Genomic DNA, 14,744 nt, shown 5'->3' with positions numbered 1-14,744 from the left:
GAGAGAGGGGGGGGGGGGGGCGGTGTGTGTGTGTGTGTGCGTGCGTGTATGCGTGTGTGCGTGCGTGCGTGCGTGTGCGTGTTTATATGTCCAAATATGGAAAGTAAAAGGTGAAGAATTATTTAGAGAATTAAGTAGAATTACAAGGAGAAGGGCTGACGGAATTAAAAGACAGAAGAGGAATGTAGCGTAACAGAGGAGGGCTTGTCGCTCTGCTATGTTATGCTATGCTAAGGTATATGCTGAGGAGTGGGTCTCTTCGCAGCTAGTGAATTTATAGTGAAGGTAGTGAAGGTAGTGAAAGTAGTGCAGGTAGTGAGGGGAGTAGAGGGCAAAGAGAAGGGGGAGTGAATTCTTGGTCACGTGACTTATGATATTGTTAACTTTTACTTTCAGATACACCCATCTTCCATTCCCCGAAGAATATTACCCGATGGTAATGTTCGCCAAGCTCGACCTGGTGAAGAAAGATGCGGAGCAGACAGAGGTAGAGAGATTAAAGGATGACGAAGAGTCGAGGGCAACGAGGTCGTCAAGAGCGGCAAAAGCGTCGCGAGTGCCGGCGACGTCAAGTTCCGAAGCGAGTCCGAACGCTGATGAAATAAAGCAGGAAATCGAGGACGAGGATTTGCCGCTGGCCTTCCAATGTAAAACTTGCGGTGTCTTTTTCAACTCGCAGGGTCTCTTGGAGAATCACGAGATCGAGCACAAGGGTAAGCGGAAGAATACGTGCAATCAGTGCGGCCGTGTCTTTAGGACGTACGTTAATCTGCGAAAGCACATAAAGAAGCACGCAGGACGAAAGCGCAAGACCGTCGGGCGGCCTCTGAAGGTCAAAAAGGAAAAGTCCGAAGTAGAGTTTCTCTGCAAAACTTGCAACAAGATTTTTCGGCATAAGAGCAACTACCAAAAGCATCTGCTGCGGCACACCGTCGGCGACCTTACGTGCAAGCACTGTCCGAAGAAATTTCGATTATTTCGGGACCTGACGCGTCACGAGAAGACTCACTTCTATCCGAGCTACATGTGCAAGGAGTGCGACTACGAGACGACGGTCCTCGCTGCCCTGAGCATTCACATGCTGCGACACACGAACAAGGCGGACCTTCCGTTCAAGTGCAACGAATGCGAGAAGCGATTTCGAAAGGCGATCGACCTCCAGGAACACTACAACATCCATTCCGGCGAGAAGCCTTTCGTCTGTCAGCTTTGCGGCAACGCGTTCTACCTGCGACGGCAGCTGTCGGCTCATTGTCGTCGGATGCATCCCGAGATGAAGGCGAACAAGGTAACGAGCACAGCCTGCGACATCTGCGGCCGCGTCCTGGCGACGAAGCGCTCCCTCTTCCGGCACAAAGAAAGTCACAACCCAACGAAACTTTACCTCTGCGACTACTGCGGTAAGAGTCTCAGCAGCGCCGAGCACCTCAAGAAACATCGGCGCATCCACACCGGCGAGAAGCCCTACGTCTGCGACATCTGCGGCAAGGGCTTCACGGATTCCGAAAACTTGCGAATGCACAGAAGGGTTCACACTGGCGAGAAGCCCTACAAGTGCGACCAATGTCCCAAGGCCTTCTCGCAGAGGTCCACTCTGACGATTCACAGGCGCGGTCACACCGGCGAGCGACCTTACGTCTGTCAGATCTGCCATCGTGGCTTCTCCTGCCAGGGCAACCTGACCGCCCATCAGAAGTCCACTTGTGTCTGACTCCTCTTCTGTCTTTCCTTCTCCTTCGTCGTCTCCATCTTCCTCTCACTCTGCGCTCTCGTTTCCTTCCTTTTTTCCCTTCCTCGTCCCATCATCGACTCCTTTAATCTCCGAGATTCTTCGCGTCTTATCCTTCTTATTCTTCTTATCCTTCCTGTCGCTCATTTCAAACTGATTACGACACGTTGTTTTTATGAGTTACATTGATTACCGATTGTCTTACGATTAGTTAACGAGAACCCTTAATTATTAACAATTATAGTGCATTCACACATGGCTATTATGTATTGGCGAAACTTTTGAAATAATAAATAGATTTTATATATTTCATGACTTGTAGTATCGTAATAATCGGGATTTATCTGACCGCTTTGCCTTGTCAAAATCTGTTAGCCCATCCCTCGATGATCTAACTATTCTCTTAATTAATTAACCCTTATTAAAACCCATAGCTAGTACTTCCTCGCTCTTTGATATGTATCCCGTGTTGTACGTAGCGCCCTAGGGATCGTCTACGAGGATCACTACGTTCATCATTAGCACTTGACTTCTCTTATGTCTAAGAACGATATCTTCGCAGGGTTGCGATAAAGACATCACCTCAATTTATGTCTATATTGTTATTCTTGTAGGAGCGTTAAGGAAGATATTGCGAGGTTGCAAGGACACGAACAACGTGCCAGAAGAAGCGTCCTGCGCGGCACCGAGGGCCACTCTGTTCGCGACGCGTTTACGGACTCCATGAAAACTCACTCTTGTCCTTGCAGAGACCGGCATCCTGATCCAAGCGCGTCCTCGCACTTGTCGTCAGCGAGCAAGGAGTCTCTTGTTCTCGAGGACGACGCTACGAGTGGAAGCCACGCAGTCACCAAATCCATTGACGCAACCAGCATCAGCAGTAACTGCCTCACTGCTACAAGTACTGTCAGTAACTCTCTCACCATCCTCACAATTGCCCATACTGGCCAATGTCAAGAAAACTTAGCTTTCCGGGGACTTGTGAAACGGGAGGAGGATCTCGATGCGGATGAAGATCGGAGTGAAGCTGATGATGACGATCGGTTGGAGGGGGAGAGGGTTAAAACGAGAAAAGTGGGGAAAGAGGAGGAGGAGGAGGTGGAGGAGGAGGAGGAGGAGGAGGACGACGACGACGACGACGACGACGACGACGACGACGACGACGACGACGACGACGACGACGACGACGACGACGACGACGACGACGACGACGACGACGACGACGACGACGACGACGACGACGACGACGACGACGACGACGACGACGACGACGACGACGACGACGACGACGACGACGACGACGACGACGACGACGACGACGACGACGACGACGACGACGACGACGACGACGACGACGACGACGACGACGACGACGACGACGACGACGACGACGACGACGACGACGACGACGACGACGACGACGACGACGACGACGACGACGACGACGACGACGACGACGACGACGACGACGACGACGACGACGACGACGACGACGACGACGACGACGACGACGACGACGACGACGACGACGACGACGACGACGACGACGACGACGACGACGACGACGACGACGACGACGACGACGACGACGACGACGACGACGACGACGACGACGACGACGACGACGACGACGACGACGACGACGACGACGACGACGACGACGACGACGACGACGACGACGACGACGACGACGACGACGACGACGACGACGACGACGACGACGACGACGACGACGACGACGACGACGACGACGATGATGATGAGGATGACGACAATAGTGATGATGACGGTGAGGAGGAGCAGGAACAGCCGGAGAAAGAGGAGGAGGAGGAGGAGGAACATGCCGATGAATTCGAAAATTTAGAGTCATCGCAGAGACAAAAAAGGAGGAAATATCGAAAAAAAGAATCAGTCAAGTACGAGTGTGAGATATGCAAGATAGAGTTCAGCCGGCACGGTGATTACAGGCGACACATGGTGAAGCATAGTGATCTTAGGCCATACAAGTGTTCCGTATGTGGAAAAGCATTCAAGCGCTCCTCGGAGGTGACCAGTCACATGCAGATTCATCAGGGGATCAAGTACACTTGTGAAATATGTAACTTCACCACAACGAACAAAGTCTCTTTGCGCACCCACAATCGTCGGGTTCACCAGAAGGACTTTCGTTATCATTGCGAGCAGTGCACCAAAGGATTCATGTCAAATTATGATCTCGAAGACCACAAAGCCAGTCACCTTGGCACCAAAACCTTCATCTGCGAGTACTGTGGTAACGCTTACTCCCAGAAGTCTTACTTGGTCGCCCATAAGAGAGTCATTCACGGGATACAGAAGAGTGCCCCCAAGGAATATCAGTGCCAGACCTGCAACAAGAGCTTTGCCTCCGAGTACAATTTGAAAAATCACATTGGCCTGCACTCTCAAAAATTTCTTTGCGCTCATTGCGGCAAGGAGTTCGCAACGAATCACGCTCTGAAGCTTCACAATCGCAAGCATACGGGCGAGCGACCCTATCAGTGCAAGTCTTGCTCAAAGGCTTTCGCTAGATCCGCCGCTCTTCGTGTTCATAAGCTCACTCACACCGGAGAGCGACCCTACGTTTGTGACCTTTGCGGTCAGAGCTTCACGCAGCGCAGCAGCATGATGGCTCATCGAAGAAAGCATCCTGGTATTCATCCACCGCCGCCGCCCTTGCTTCTCAGCAGACTGGAGAACAGTGTCAAGTCTGAATGACGTCGGGGAATACGAACGTTTTATTAACCGACGAATCACACATTCTCCAAGCTTCTCCCTACTTCGTATCTTTTTCAATTTTGATACGAGTCGACATGTGAATTGCAAACTACGAGCTAGGATCTATCGATTCATCCGCTCCTTTATTGTCGGGACGGAATGGTAACCAGGTGCAGCTTTTGGCTCATGTTCGCCATTCTCAAAGTGAAATCGAACAATCTCGTGTGCGTCGTACTTATGGTGTAGCAGTATATACCGCGCAGAGTCTGTAAATACCTTTGTCAATTTTTAATAAAGCAGCGTAATACAAGGAAAAGTCCTTAAATGGCATAACGCGTTCTTCGTCTTTGCTTTCTTCAATTTCGAATCCGACATTCTATCAAATGCGCACGAAGAAATTTTATAGAATGCGTGTGCTTTCCCCAACGCCGACGTCTCAATAACGTAAACCAAGCGAGATGGCTGGAACATGACTCGTCATTCAAGTTTTTCGATGAAGAGTTCGAAAATGAAGCTTCGACTCGTTTGTGTAAGTGAATCCTACTAATCTTAACCAATGGTGTTTCAGGACCAGCTAGCCATTCGTCTTCGAATGGACGTCTTCGGACGTCAAGGTAGAGATCTCGAGATCGTTTCAATCCTGGAAGTGGAGTATCATATTTCTTTGCAGTTCCACACATTTCTTTTCTCAAGAATGTCGAATAAAGAAATCTCTCCCGTTTCGATCATGTGAACTTTCTCTTTTGCAAAATCCCTATTAACTCTTCTTTGCACAATCAACTCCGTGCCTTTTAAAGCATGGGAATTTGACTAAACTTGGAAATTTTCCAGGACTCTTGCGAAACGAGCCGCTGAAAGAGTGGCGCGTCCAGTTCCAGTGTCCTTTCCAGCCTCGAGCCCTCGTCCTCGAGGACAACTGCGACCAAGTCAACGAAGACTCGTTAGAAAGAAGCGAGACATCGCAAATGTTAGCCACTCTGCCGGTCCTGATGCTCGAAGAAAAGAATATGCATTTCGCATTTGGCATTCCGGAATTTCCATCGAAATCGGAAGAGTCCAAGAACTTCGAAGAAAGGACGTCTTCGAGCGCTTCGAGACGTCCGTCGCGCACTTGAGTAATTTTAGAAAATTCGAAATATCCGAGGACTCGGGTGGCAAGAGCAACGATGACTCTCAAGTTCGAATCACTGAAACGCATTCGCCCAATTTGCGGGAAGAAAGTTCTCAATTACAGAAAATTTAAAAAGCACGTCCGTGCTCGTTCGACGAGCGATCTTACAGCCTGCTCAGCTAAAGGCGCACAAGTGGACCTGCCTGGAAGGCAGCAGGCAGTTTCGCCTGAAATGTGACTTCATCGGGCACATAATAAATTCCCACGCGAACGTCTTGTGTGACTGCGGAATATACGGGCAGTCCGTTCGCGACCTCAAGTATCACGAGTGGAAGCATCAGAGGGATGGGAGCGCCTACAAGCTTTCCTGCGTATTTGCAACCAAAAGTTCAAGTTTCAGAAAAAACTGAGGAATCACATGACGATGAACGAGATTAACTCGACTTCAGCGTGCCGAGTGCGGAAAGAAGTTCGTGAAATCGAAGCTCCTCGCGGCGCACAAGGCCAAACAGGAAGGAACCCTCTAACCGGCTGTTTCATTTATTTGTAGTAGCAGACTCTTTAGTAGCGGACGAGCCTAACGCTGAACGAGCATGTGACCAATGCTGGACCATGCGGAGGCGACGCTCGCACAGGTGCGACTTGTGTGGCCAAGGATTCACTCAGAGATCCAGCATGATGAGACATTGGTGGAAACATTCGGGCGAACATCCACCACCTCCCAAGATATTGATAGCGGCTATCACGAGAAACCTTATTCAGGCATTCAGGCTCATACTCACAGTCAAAAAGAATAATTTGGGCAGCGTCGATCACCGAAATCAGTGCTACCTGCCCCACGGATGCCTACTACTCTTGGCAAATAAAGACTCGACCGGATGCCTTGTATGTGACAATAATGACTTGCGATTAACAATCAAATAAAACGTTGTCATCTTCAATTGAGGAAGGATGATCATCTTGTGACACATCCATATCGCTAAATTCACTAGAGCTATTTTTTGGCCACTGTGAGAATGTAAGAATGCGCATATGATTGGCTCAAATGATAGTCGTCGCTAAAAAGGCATCTCGAGGAAGGTGCAAAACTCGCTATATTCTCCTGCACTTCGGGTGAAAGATATAAGATGAAAAACCAGAATGATGGTGCGTTAAATTATTATATTTTATTGGCTCCATATAATGAGTAATAAGAGATAATTGCTTTCTCCGATCCAGCCAACTTTTTTCTCTTCAACTGGATGACGTTCTGCCGACCTTGTGATCTTGATCTTTTCGCTTTCTCTAATTGATTCTTTGATGTTCCAGGAGCGACTTGTCTCCGTTCATGGAATACGAAAACTTGCTTTGGTCAACTCGTGTGCAAGAATTAGAGAATTGTGATGGTAAGTCCTCGAAGTCTCGAGTCACATCGTACACAAGTTTACTGGCTCAGGCGACCACATCGCTACGAGCTTCTCGAATTGAGCTTCGAGGGCGAACATAGTCTCAAGAATTGATTTTCACAGCAGGAGTGCTCCTCCACGGCTCTGTATCGAGTTTGCCAAGAGGAAGAAGTACTCTGATTCTAGGTCCGTCAAAAATATCTAAAGCGGCAGTTACTTTCGCTTAATCTACTAGAAAACGGTCGGGAGCAGCGACATTAAAAGCGTGCCTATCGTGTCATCCTGATCAGCGCTTGTTCGAGCACGACCTCTTCGAGAGATCTTCGCTCAGCGTTCGAGTAGGACAGGACACACGCGAAATCACGAGGCACACGTGCAGCCATTATACTCGAACCCGATCATCAATCCCACCAAGGACATTCGACAACATATTATGTCTCCGACACTGAATAGAAAATCCTTCTTTTTCCACCCATCCCCTGATAGAACTTTTTCTCTTCAAGTCCAGAACTTATCCAAGTCCCCACTAGGTCTCTAGCGAGCTAGAACCAGCGAGAATCTTTACAGGCCCTCGAATTTTTAAATGTAATTTCTACCTGGAAGATCTATGCGTTAGCGAACTTCAATTCGATTTTCTCAACAACAGCCAGCACAAGTAAACTCTTCGCTTCTTTCGTTCGGCCTTACAAAATTAGGTTGAAGATTTATGTATTTGTCACATATTCACCGAATTCCAAATTCCAAATTTCAAAACAATATAACTTAGGTTGATACGAAAGGAACAAAAAGGTTACGCTATTCATATCATCAGGAACTTTCGCAGTTATGAACAATAGATGCTAATCTGAACATAAGATAATATGACGATAACACAGTAAACGGGTAAGAGGAGTAGGTGCTAGTACCGATATTGAAAGACGCACGGGCTAAAGCGCTGTATGCTCTTTTACGTTGTTTTATACTCTCAAGTCAAAACTAACCGAGTTCTCTTCTCTTTCAGGAACCGCAATGATCCCTTGCGAGTTCAACCATATGTTACGGTGCGATCGGACGAGAAATCGATTTGGGTTCCAGCGCCTAAAGTCGAGATAGAAAGTGACGCTGAGGTAGTCATTGCCGATTCGACGCCTGATTCGAATTTAACTGCGATACCCCTGAGGACGGTTGCCGCTGACAGAGCGCCAAGACTTTCGAGAACGGTGCTAACGAGTAAGTCCAAGGAGAGACGAAAAGAGAAATCGCCCGGTAGACTCGAGGGGAAGCTGCCGAGAGAGCCAAGGTTGTTGGTCGAGCCGAAGTGCGAAACGTGCAGCAAGTCCTTCGCGAGTAAACGTAAACTAACCGTCCATACGAAGTACGTGCATTCGTCGCTGCGACCTTTCGCTTGCAAGATATGCGGGCATGCGTTCAAGATGAAGAATGCCTTGAAGAAGCACGTGCAGGTCATCCACGAGGGTCTCTACGAGTTGCTGCCGTGCAAGGTGTGTGGCTACAAGGCCAAGGACAAGTCGCGGTTGGAAGATCACTACGTGCGCCGGCATACGGACATATACGCAACCTCCTGTTACATCTGCGGAATGCAGCTACGATTTAAGCGAGATCTCACCACTCACATCAATCAGATTCACAGCGGACCGATCGTGTGCGAGCGCTGCGGCGACGTGCTGCCAAGTTATCGCTCGCTCTGCAACCACAAGAAGACGCATCACGCGGTCGGTGCGAAGCGGAACCGGAACTTCAAGTGTGGCATTTGCTCGAAGGGCTTTGCTTCCCAGGAATCTGCTGATGCTCATAAACTTAAGCAACACAACGACGGCGGCAGTTGCTATTGCGATCATTGTGGAAAGCCTTTCACCGGCAAGTACGCCCTTACCCATCACATCCAGAACGTGCACAGGGAGGACAGGCCATACTCTTGCCCCGTTTGCGTCAAAACATTCAAGATGCACAGCCTGCTGCAGCTGCATCTCTTCACGCATACGGATGTGAAGCCCTACAGATGCGACATATGCGGATCTGCCTACACCCAGCGCGGTAGCATGATGCTTCACAGACGTAAGCATCCTGGCGATCTTCCTCCCGTGCCTCCCATTAAGCTTGATCTTCTACTCAAGAGCATCCAGCCGAAGATCAATCAACTGGCCAAGGGAACTGCCTTCAAGAGCGACGCCGATACAAAGTCTAGCAATCAAGACTGATCAGCGGCGTCTATTGCTTCCGTCATATCCATGGAAAGTCAGGGGGGCCGGGGGGGCCGGGGGGGTGGCGGCGGCATTACGAGAAGAGAGAAGAGATGAGGGGGGAGAGAGCGAATGGGGAAGGGGTTCGGTGGAAGAGGCAGGAGGAAGGCTGTGGGGCGGGGATACTCGCATTTTCACATTTTCACATCAAGTCGATAGGCAGAGTATAGAGTCGCGATTGTAATATAAATATGGCGCTTGTAATTAAACTGTTATACCTAATATACTCTATTGATTAAGTTTAATGAAATTATAGTAATAAAACCATAGAAAGTCGCGAGTGACTTGTGCCTAGCGCGGCAGTAATGTCGATCACACGGTAAGCTCCGTCCGTCGAGAATATTTCGAAGAAAAAAAAACGGTGGACTTTAGAATTTTATTGATCTCGTGTGTCAGTGTTTCTGTTTTCAGGAGTCAACAAATGCCGGACGGGGCAACGTTCTCGTCAGCGGAAGTAACAGGGAAGGACCCGCTCTTTAGATCTACTATAGATCGCCGCGTCGGGTCCTACGTCCTTTGCGAATTAAAGCTTGCGATTAATTGAACGCCGATACACGGATTAAATGATTAAAACGATCAGACGAACAGAGGATCTACCATTCTTTCGACGACCCTCATCCTTTGAATAGCAGCCAGATCGAGAGGGCCCCATATGCGAGAGAGCGAGTGTGTAGATTGGGAGAGCGAGAGAGAGAGAGAGAGAGAGGATGGATGATTGAGTGGCGAGTTGCGCGTACTTCCTAAGAGTTGATCTGTCGATGATCGATCGAGCCGCGATGCATGTCTTGCGCATAGCGAGAAAGATCGAGCGCCAATCGCGTCCCACAGTTAACTGACGATTTTATGATTTTTTAGGTACAATCCGCTAGACCCACTCGGTCCGTCTTTTCTGACAGTAAAGCTAGGAGACGACTATTTTCGGATCCCGAAGTCGTTGAGCGTGTTCATGATGAAAGAGCCGAGGCCGGGCGTCGAAGAGAAAGGTCGGCTTCGAGTGAAGGACGAGGACACTGCGGAGGGAGTCGGCGGGGAGGTTGAAGATATCGAGGAGCCTGAGAGTGAGAAGGAGGAGGACGACCTGGACGACGCGCCTCTCGACTTCCGGAAGAGACGAGGCGGAGACAGGCCGAGGGCGAAGCGACTCAAGACGAAAAAGTCCCACTCCTGCGAGATCTGCTACACTAGCTTCGACCGCAAAAGCAAACTTACGAGCCACATGTTCAAGCACAGCAACTCGAGACCGCACAAGTGCGCCATTTGCGCGAAGGGCTTCAAAACGAGTGCCTACCTAGCGCGGCACATGGAAATTCATGACGAGCCCGCGCAGCTTCACGCCTGCGCCCTCTGTGACTTCAAGGCGCGCACCAAGCCATACTTGAAGATCCACTACATCCGGAAGCACACCGAGGACTACAATTATAGCTGCGAGCAGTGCGGCAAGATGTTCAAGGTCCAGTCTGACTTCACGACGCACATGAAGGACCATGACACGGAGTCCTGTGTCTGCGACATCTGTGGCACTTCGTATCCCAGCAAGAGCTCTCTCTACTTTCACAAGCATTACAAGCACAAAACAAAGATCAAGGAGTTCGAATGCACGACCTGCCGTAAGCGCTTCAAGAGCCAGAAGAACCTCGATAACCATGCCGAGCTTCACAAGATGAAGTATGTCTGCGAGCAGTGCGGCATGGAGTTCAAGTTTAAGTACGGCCTGACGAAACACCTCAGAACTCACTCGGGCGAAAAGTCCTATCTCTGTGCCATCTGCGGGAAGACATTCGGCTGCCTTAGCTCCCAGAAGATTCACCTCTTGACCCACGTGGGCGAGCGACCCTACGTCTGCGACATCTGCGGCCAGAGTTTCACTCAACGCTCGCCCATGATGCTGCACCGCAGAAAGCATCCTGGTATTCATCCACCGCCGCCGCCGATCAAAATCACGAACCTTCTTCACGGTGTTCAAGATAAAATCATCGTGAATAAGAGTTCGAAGTAGTCGCTGGCTGAAGCACGGAAGTTCACCGTGCCTTCAGATCGAGATCAGATTCGCTTGTACCTTATTGTACAATTGGCACTGGGCGCCCAATGCTTCCGGGCGACATTCGATTATGCTGCTTCACTTCTGGCGACGGTTCTTCCCGGAAAATGTGCGTCTCTTGGACTCTTGGAGACTCCTTTGTATCTTTCTAACGCCACGGACGGATATAGCCTGCTACAGATACTTGGAATTTCACGTGAACATTGACGGCAACAATAACGATCGCAGAGACACGCACGACGCAGCCGCCTAAGGTGTTTACGAGCCACGTGACTTTCGTTCTTCCTTTTGCCGGCCATTCCTCACGAAGTCGCGCCGTCGCCTTGCGGTGAAACGAACGAGACACTCGTCGAGTGTCGCGGGCAGCCTCTCTGACGTCAGGAGAAGAAAGTTGAAAATTGAAAATTGAAAATTGAAAATTGAAAATTGAAAATTAGGCATCTACAGCGGACGAAGGCCTTACGTTTGCCTTCGTACAGAGAAAATTGCTACAAAAAAAAAACGAAAGATGTATAATGTTGCGCCATTGTAGTACACAAAATAAAAAAAGAATATGTTTTTGGTACACTATTGCATACCATTGTCCAACAGTGTACAGTGTTTCTTCACCTCGAGAGGTACTTGCTTCAGCGTTTCGTTGTGTTTCCAAAAATTTGGTGTCACGTTATCGTTTCTTTATTAATGATTAATTTAAAAAATCTTCTAGATAAGAATGTATCCACACAAGTCGGGGTGCATTCTTCTTCAATACAGGTACTAGAGGCATCTCTTCTATCTATAAGATTAGAGGGTTCTTCGTAATGTTTGCTCGACTGATTTACGTATAATTTTTAGGTCGAGCCCACTTGATCCGCTGGATCTTTCGTTTCTGAGAGTGAAGCTGGATCAAGACGATTATCACGTATCGACGTCTCTCAGCGTTTTCATCGCGAGGGAGAGCAATGGATCTGGAATTGTGGGCAGGACGTGGTGGATCCGAAGGCAGAGCCGGAGGAGCAACAGAAGAACGAAGATGAGGTTGTCGAAGATCCCGTTGAATCGGTCGCGAAAAAGGTGAGAGTCCGCGGGAAGACATCGGCGGCTCTAGTCAGAGATGAAAAGAGCAGAGTAATCAAATGAAGGGTCTACTGGGAAGGTGATCCCGAGGCTAGAAAGAGACATCCAACCTGCGACGTATGTGACAGGACGTTTAAAGAGAAGAACAAATTGAGTCGTCACATGCGGAAGCACAGCAATTCTCGCACCTGCAAGTGTGCGATTTGCTTCCAGGTGTTTAAGTACAGGGAGTCCCTGACTCGCCACATGAAGACACACAAGGGTCCCGCGCAGCTTCATGGCTGCTCCCTTTGTAACTTTAAAGCAAACGCAAAGTACTACCTCAAGATTCACCACATCCGTAAGCACACTGAGGCTTACAAGTTCAGCTGCGAGCAGTGCGGCAAGTGCGAAAAACGCTCTTACGAAGCATCTCAGGACACACTCGAGGGAGAAATTGTACCTCTGTACCAAGTACGGCAAGACCTTCGGTTCACTTAATTCTCAAAAGATGCACCTGCTGCTGACGCTCATGGGGGAACGTCCTTACGTTTGCGACATTTGTGGACAGAGTTTCACTCAGAGATCCCCGATGATGGTTCACAGGAAAAAGCATCCTGGCGTTCATCCTCCGCCACCACCTATCAAGATTGCCAACCTGCTTCTCGGCGCTCAAGACAAAGTGCATCTCAGCAAGAACAAGGCAAATTGATTTTGCGTCAGACTATTGATCAACAACGTGTTCAGCGGCCAGAAGATATTTTTACTTGAGGAAAGGGTGGAAAGGGTGGCCGTGTGGGCTTTGTGACTCCGCCGGGTCGCCGGGTCGCCGGGTTACTTGTCAGTAAGAGTAATGCAATTAAGAATTTACTACGGCGAACATACTCAATGACATTTCAATGGAGCTTATCTGTTCTTCCATCGCACCACCGAATAGCAACGGGGCGACCTTCCTCGCCCAATAGGCGCGCGACGTATGTCTTCCTGTGTCAGCTAATTTAGGCTAGACGATTTGTCCCCTTCTTCCTTGCCTTCTTCCCTCTATATAGTTAAGTGGTAAGTATCAAAGTATCCGTGATAACGGCACTATTCCGTAGAATTTCAGTGAGTTCTTGCGACTACCATTATATATCTGGCAACTGAAATTGTATATTCCTTCGAACGATATTAATACAATTTTAGGAAAACCATGCCCTTGCAACGATTAATCTCCTAAGCCGCCAATGACCGTCTCCTCCGGACAGAATGTTTCCTAGATAAAAATCGTGATCCGAGACAGATTTACGGCGCCGAAGAATTCTTACTGGAGCATTGATATTCCGATTGTTTAGGCCGCAGGGCCAGGATGAAGAGGGAATCGTCTTAAGAAGGAGGAGCCTCTTCAAGAAGCTAATTGATCTATCGAATCGATATCCCCAAAGGACGCTCTCCCATTCGACGTTCGAGCTACCGCGAGTCACGGTGATTCGCGGAACGTATCCATATTGACGAAGTCTTCGTCGGTGTCACCGCTGACAAAGAACGAGAGGGACCATCGTGACACTCGCAAAGTGACTTTGAGAGAAGAAAGAATTTGGAGCACGCGCACGTCTTCAATTATGGCAGCGGCCTACACGCGCTTAAATCTAACGTGTGCGCAAAGAAGTTCAAAGCCAAGAACAACACGAGGAGAGACGCAGGATGCAAGCAAATCCATGGCGGCGACGCAATCGTCCACGCCTGTCAGTTCTGCGCCTTTATGGCCGTGTACACTCCTTCTGCTTGCAGGTGCGTATCGCTGCCGTTGCAACTCATTCTCAGTTCCTTCTATTTTAATGATTTTTCCGCGGGTTTAGGGTAATTGGATCTGCGGTCTTTCCGAGCTCCTGGGACAATTCTCATTTGCGATCGTATCGTTAATCGTCAAATGTTAAGAAAATACCAGGGCGATTAAGAATCGTCCCTCTGATCGAGTGCTTTTGCTTTTCAGGTGCATTGCACTCGAAAGCACACGGGAGATTTTCGGTAGGCTTGTCACAGGTGCGAGCGAGAGTTTCGGATAAAGGCCGACTATACGAAGCACATGTGACGTTTGCGGCTCCGCCCCACCTAATAGGCTGTCTCTCTACTGCCACAAGAACTACAAGCACGGAGTCAAGAATGGAGAATTTTAGCGTCCGATCTTCAAGAGAAGCCTCCAGTTACGACCGAATCTAGATAATCGTGAATCGTGTGCATCAGCACGGACAGTCTGCGGGGCCAGACGGTGAAACAAGCAGCTCAGCCGAGTTCGTGACTCGGGACAATAGCGAAAGGAAGGACAGCATGACAGATCTGTACCAATCATTATTGGCTAGGCGACGTTATCTTTCTTCGCCACGAGGAAGCGTGAGTGAGCGTGTTGTGGTGGATTGGTGGGGGCAGCGAGGGAAAGAGAGAGAGAGAGAGAGAGAGAGAGAGAGAGAGAGAGAGAGAGAGAGAGAGAGAGAGA

The 14,744-nt window shown here is 49.2% G+C and overlaps 3 protein-coding genes across 11 annotated transcripts in view; all 3 read left to right on the top strand.

Moving 5' to 3' along the window:
• Positions 1-14,744, top strand: part of LOC107265174 (zinc finger protein 587) — a 59,653-nt gene that overhangs the window by 28,618 nt on the left and 16,291 nt on the right. Inside the window, exon 5 of one of the 8 annotated variants that reach the window (XM_015734325.2) lies at positions 12,074-12,292. The exons of 5 other annotated variants lie outside the window; for them this stretch is intronic. In XM_015734325.2, the coding sequence (XP_015589811.1) occupies positions 12,074-12,292 (219 nt within the window). Of the gene's footprint in view, positions 1-396; positions 2,042-7,961; positions 9,202-12,073; positions 12,293-14,744 lie in introns of those variants that run through there. 2 more of the 8 variants (XM_015734337.2, XM_015734332.2) reach the window with 2 other exon arrangements.
• LOC112493949 (gastrula zinc finger protein XlCGF67.1-like) lies at positions 3,568-6,517 on the top strand. Its single transcript, XM_025082233.1, has 2 exons — positions 3,568-6,045; positions 6,127-6,517. The coding sequence occupies exon 1, from the start codon at positions 3,704-3,706 to the stop codon at positions 4,463-4,465; it is 762 nt and encodes a 253-aa protein (XP_024938001.1). The 5' UTR covers positions 3,568-3,703; the 3' UTR covers positions 4,466-6,045; positions 6,127-6,517.
• Positions 12,441-13,746, top strand: LOC107265185 (oocyte zinc finger protein XlCOF26-like). Of its 2 annotated transcripts, none has more exons than XM_015734349.2 (2): positions 12,441-13,330; positions 13,606-13,746. In XM_015734349.2, the coding sequence occupies exon 1, from the start codon at positions 12,573-12,575 to the stop codon at positions 12,984-12,986; it is 414 nt and encodes a 137-aa protein (XP_015589835.1). In that variant the 5' UTR covers positions 12,441-12,572; the 3' UTR covers positions 12,987-13,330; positions 13,606-13,746. The 2 variants fall into 2 exon arrangements, with proteins under 2 accessions (XP_015589835.1, XP_024938004.1); XM_025082236.1 differs by lacking the exon at positions 13,606-13,746 and adding an exon at positions 13,457-13,599.

The sequence above is a fragment of the Cephus cinctus genome, unplaced genomic scaffold, assembly GCF_000341935.2.
Source record: "Cephus cinctus unplaced genomic scaffold, Ccin1 Ccin1_scaffold0215, whole genome shotgun sequence".
In the NCBI taxonomy this organism is placed as follows: Eukaryota; Metazoa; Arthropoda; class Insecta; order Hymenoptera; family Cephidae; genus Cephus; species Cephus cinctus.
This window is presented reverse-complemented; position numbering and strand designations above follow the sequence as displayed.